Source organism: Apaloderma vittatum, unplaced genomic scaffold (genome assembly GCF_000703405.1).
Source record: "Apaloderma vittatum isolate BGI_N311 unplaced genomic scaffold, ASM70340v1 scaffold11433, whole genome shotgun sequence".
In the NCBI taxonomy this organism is placed as follows: Eukaryota; Metazoa; Chordata; class Aves; order Trogoniformes; family Trogonidae; genus Apaloderma; species Apaloderma vittatum.
The window spans coordinates 776-4,473 of record NW_009708673.1 but is presented as its reverse complement, the minus strand read 5'-3'; the positions used below and the strand labels follow the sequence as shown (position 1 = coordinate 4,473).

At 58.0% G+C, this 3,698-nt stretch overlaps 1 protein-coding gene across 1 annotated transcript in view; it reads right to left on the bottom strand.

The window, feature by feature from the left end:
- Positions 1-311: 311 nt before the first annotated feature.
- LOC104271846 (uncharacterized oxidoreductase C663.06c-like) overlaps positions 312-3,698 on the bottom strand; it is a gene marked incomplete at its 5' end in the record, with an annotated part of 4,156 nt that continues 769 nt past the window's right edge. Inside the window, 5 exons of the mRNA XM_009866649.1 lie at positions 312-425; positions 1,586-1,696; positions 1,993-2,148; positions 2,444-2,634; positions 3,474-3,525. Coding sequence (XP_009864951.1) covers positions 312-425; positions 1,586-1,696; positions 1,993-2,148; positions 2,444-2,634; positions 3,474-3,525 — 624 coding nt within the window. The remainder of the gene's footprint in view (positions 426-1,585; positions 1,697-1,992; positions 2,149-2,443; positions 2,635-3,473; positions 3,526-3,698) is intronic.

Genomic DNA, 3,698 nt, shown 5'->3' with positions numbered 1-3,698 from the left:
CACCTCCCCTAGCAGACCTCCCTCCAGCTTAGAACATCCAAAGCAAGGCAAGCAGGGTTATTTTTTGCAGGGGGCAGCTCCAGGCCAGGGCAGAGACAGTCTCAGCGGGGACACTGTGGCTAGAAGGCACAGCTACTCACTGACTTTATTTATTAGGACCATGAAGGCAGAGGAGGAACCTGAAGGAACTTCACACAGGCTGCCCTGCATGCCAGCTGGAGTCCCGAGTAAGTCCCTCGCAGACCACAGAAGGCTCAGCACCCCAGTCGCTCCAGGGTCGCCTACACAGTCCCCTTCTTGGGATGGAGTGGTCACCAGGGAATAGCTTTACCTTCCCAGTTGAGCAGAGCCCCGCTGTGTTTCTCGGAGAGGACCGGCAGCACTGACAGCAGCCCCCGCACGCTTCTGTCCACCGTCAGGTCAGCCTGCAATGGGTGAGGAGACGCCGCCGTCATTCCTGGCCGCCCACCAGCACCCTGCTCAGCTCCTGCATGTTAGCAGCCAGTGCTGAGAGAAGAACCACAGGAGGAGGGACGAGTCTGTGATGTGGGAGGAGGGCTGGGTATCTGCAGGCTCACTGGTGGTTTGGATGGAGGTGGCTTGGGCTGGGAAGACAGTTACAGGTTTCATAGAATCCTAGACTGGCCTAGGCTGGAAGGGACCTTAGAGATCCTCTAGTCCAACCTCCCTGTCACGGGCAGGGACGCCTCTCAACTAGATCAGGCTACTCAAGGCTCCGTCCAACCTGGCCTTGAACACCTCCAGGGAGGGGGCAGCCACAACATCTCTGGGCAATTTATTCCAAAGTCTTGCCGCCCTCGTACTGAAGAATTTCTTCCTAAGGTCCAATCTAAATCTATTCTCCTTCAACTTAAACCCATTTCCCCTTGTTCTATCAGTGGACACTCTTGTAAAAAGTCCCTCCCCAGCCTTCCTGTAGGTTCCCTTCAGGTATTGGAAGGCAGCTCTTAGGTCCCCCTGAAGTCTTCTCTTTTCCAGACTGAACAATCCCAGCTCCCGCAGCCTGTCCTCGGAGCAGAGCTGCTCCAGCCCCTGGATCATCCTTGTGGCCTCCTCTGAACACGCTCCAACAGATCCACCTCCCTTTTATGGTGGGGGCACAGGACACATAAGAGATCCCTGCTGCAAGCAGGATGCTGTGTGCAGCCTTCTCCAAAGGCCAGGGTTGCAGGGACCACCCCCACTCCAAAAGAGAGACCCTGCAGGAGAAGTGGAGACCTCCAGGACCTGCAGGCTCTTTGAGGAAGGAGGTGTAGGATGGGATGGTGCTGCTCCTCAACTCCCTGCTCTCCTGGGTTCAGATTCTCTGCATATCTCCAGGCTGCTCGAAGCCCTTTCCCTCCTGCCCTAGCCACCCTGGATACGAGCTGATGCTGGTTCCCAGGCAGACCCACATGTTCTGCAGTGGCCCAGCACAGATGGGGCCAACTCGCAGCCCAAGAGGCAGCTCATTCTCACACAGATCCCTCCCCCTGAGAGCCGTCCCAGCCACACAAGGCACCTCCTGTGCAAATTTGTAGACTTGGGTCCCACTCATGGGGGTTCCCAGACAGCCAGAACCCACCTCCTGACCTCCCATGTCGGTTTTCACCCAGCCGGGGTGAAGGGCCACGCAGAGGATCCCGGCTTGCCCGTAGGTGAGAGCCTGGCACTTGGTGAGCATGTTGAGGGCAGCCTGGGGGAGGAAGGAGACATCAGCCATGCGCAGGAGAAAGCTCCACACACCAGGTTCCCTTCCAACTGCCGCCTCATGGTGAGGGAGAAAAAGCAACACCAAGTCTTCAGGAGACAGTGCATGACTCCCCTAGGTGGGCAGCAGCTGGGGATGGAGATGCCCAAGGAGTCCGGGCAGTGGCCAGCATGGATCAGTCCATCCATCTCACCATCTCGGCTGTTTCTCTGAGATCAGGGCTGTCAAGTGGCAGCTCTGATTCCCCACCGAGCTCACGAGGAGCTCCCCAGCCCCCATACCTTGCTGCAGCGGTAGGAGACGGCAGGCTTGAAGAAGGACTCGGGAGTTTTCTCGATGGACCCCAGGAATGAGGAGATGTTGATGATGGCTGCCTTGCTGCAGCTCAGTCCCTTTTCTGTGCTCTCCTGGGCAGCCTTCTTCAAGAGGGGCCGGATCTGGGGAGAAGCAACCTGTGCCAGCCCCACTTATGGCAACTGCAACCCAGGCTGCCAACAGCAGCGAGGGTGAGGAGGAAGAGTGGGAAGCCAGGAGAGCCTGTCTTCTCCAGGGTAGCCCAGCACAACATGATGGGGGTAGAGAGGGCTGGGAGAGCAGCCTTAGTGCTGTCCCATCCCTCCCACAGCCCCCCAAAAAACTTGGCAAAGCCCTCCAAGATCTCCATCGTGACCACGGATAACCCCAAGCTGGGCTCCCACTCCGTGGCAAGCTCCACCCCAGCTTCATCCCTACCTGGGTCACCAGCAGCGGCCCCACTGTGTTGGTCTTGTAGGTCCTCATCATCTCTTCAGCGTCCATGTTCTCCAGTGACGCCGTCAGGGTGTAGATGCCAGCGTTGTTTATCAGCAGGTTCAAGCCCGCGCCGCTCAGCTTCCCCTCCACCACCTTTGCTGCACTGGTGATGTCAGAGGGATTTGCAACATCTGCAGTGGAAGAGAGCAGGGTTGGAGACCCACGGGATCCACCCGAGGGGGCCTGGGGAGGAGAAGGAGGTGAAGCTGCTGAGACTCAACTCTGCACGCCCAGCTCCTGTGGTTTTCCACTCATGGGCACCAGATGGTGCTGTGCAACCAGCTCAGAGCGCTCCGGCACCCACAAGACCCAACTCACCCCCAAAACTGCCTCCTCCATCACAGGGTGCCCCACCAACCACCAGCTGAAGAGCTCCTGCCCTGGGGCAGCCCACCAGGCAAAGCCACTCTGGGGACAACCCTGTGGTGGCAAAGGTCCACGTCCTGTGCCCCACAGCCTCCTGGTCAGTAGACAAAATCCACCCTGGAGCAAGCTCTGGAGAATCCAGGGCAGTCTCGTCACAAGGGGCTGATGGTTCCTGCAAGGGCTTTGCTGGGACCTCCTGTGGAATGGTTCTGCAAGGTCCTACAGCTCCTTGCCCAGGCTCTGGGCCAATTACACAGCGTTTCTGTGGGAGCTGCATTCCTCCCAGAGCCCTCCCAGTCTCGCCTGGGAGCTGGAGGCCACCCAGGATGGGTCTCAAGAATGTCCTGGTCCCATGGCTACAGGGCAAGGATGCTCCAGGGAATGGGTTACTGTGGCTGAGACAGGGCTGGAGAAGCTGGGGTTTTGGGCGTTTTTCCTGTGGCTGAGACAGGTCTGGAGAAGCTGGGCTTTTGGCAGCAGGACTTGAAGCAGCTCTAAAGAACCAGATCCCCAAATAGAGCCTGAAGGCAGGGAGGGAAGGAGAAATGGAGCAAGCGTGGCCAGCAGCCACAAATTTACCATCTCGGGGGCAGAGCGCACCTACCCAGCTTCACAAGAACCAGGTTGGGGTGTTTGGATGCCAGATCTCTCAGCTCCTACAAAACCAGAGCATGGACAAAATCAGCACGAGGCAGGGGCGATGCAAAGAGTCATCCTGGGGCACCAGCCATGGTCCACACTGAGGAAAACCTCTTCCAGATGTTACTCAGTGCTTGTGAAACCAGCTTGGGTACCAGCAGGAGCTGAGTGAAACCTCTTCCAGATGTTA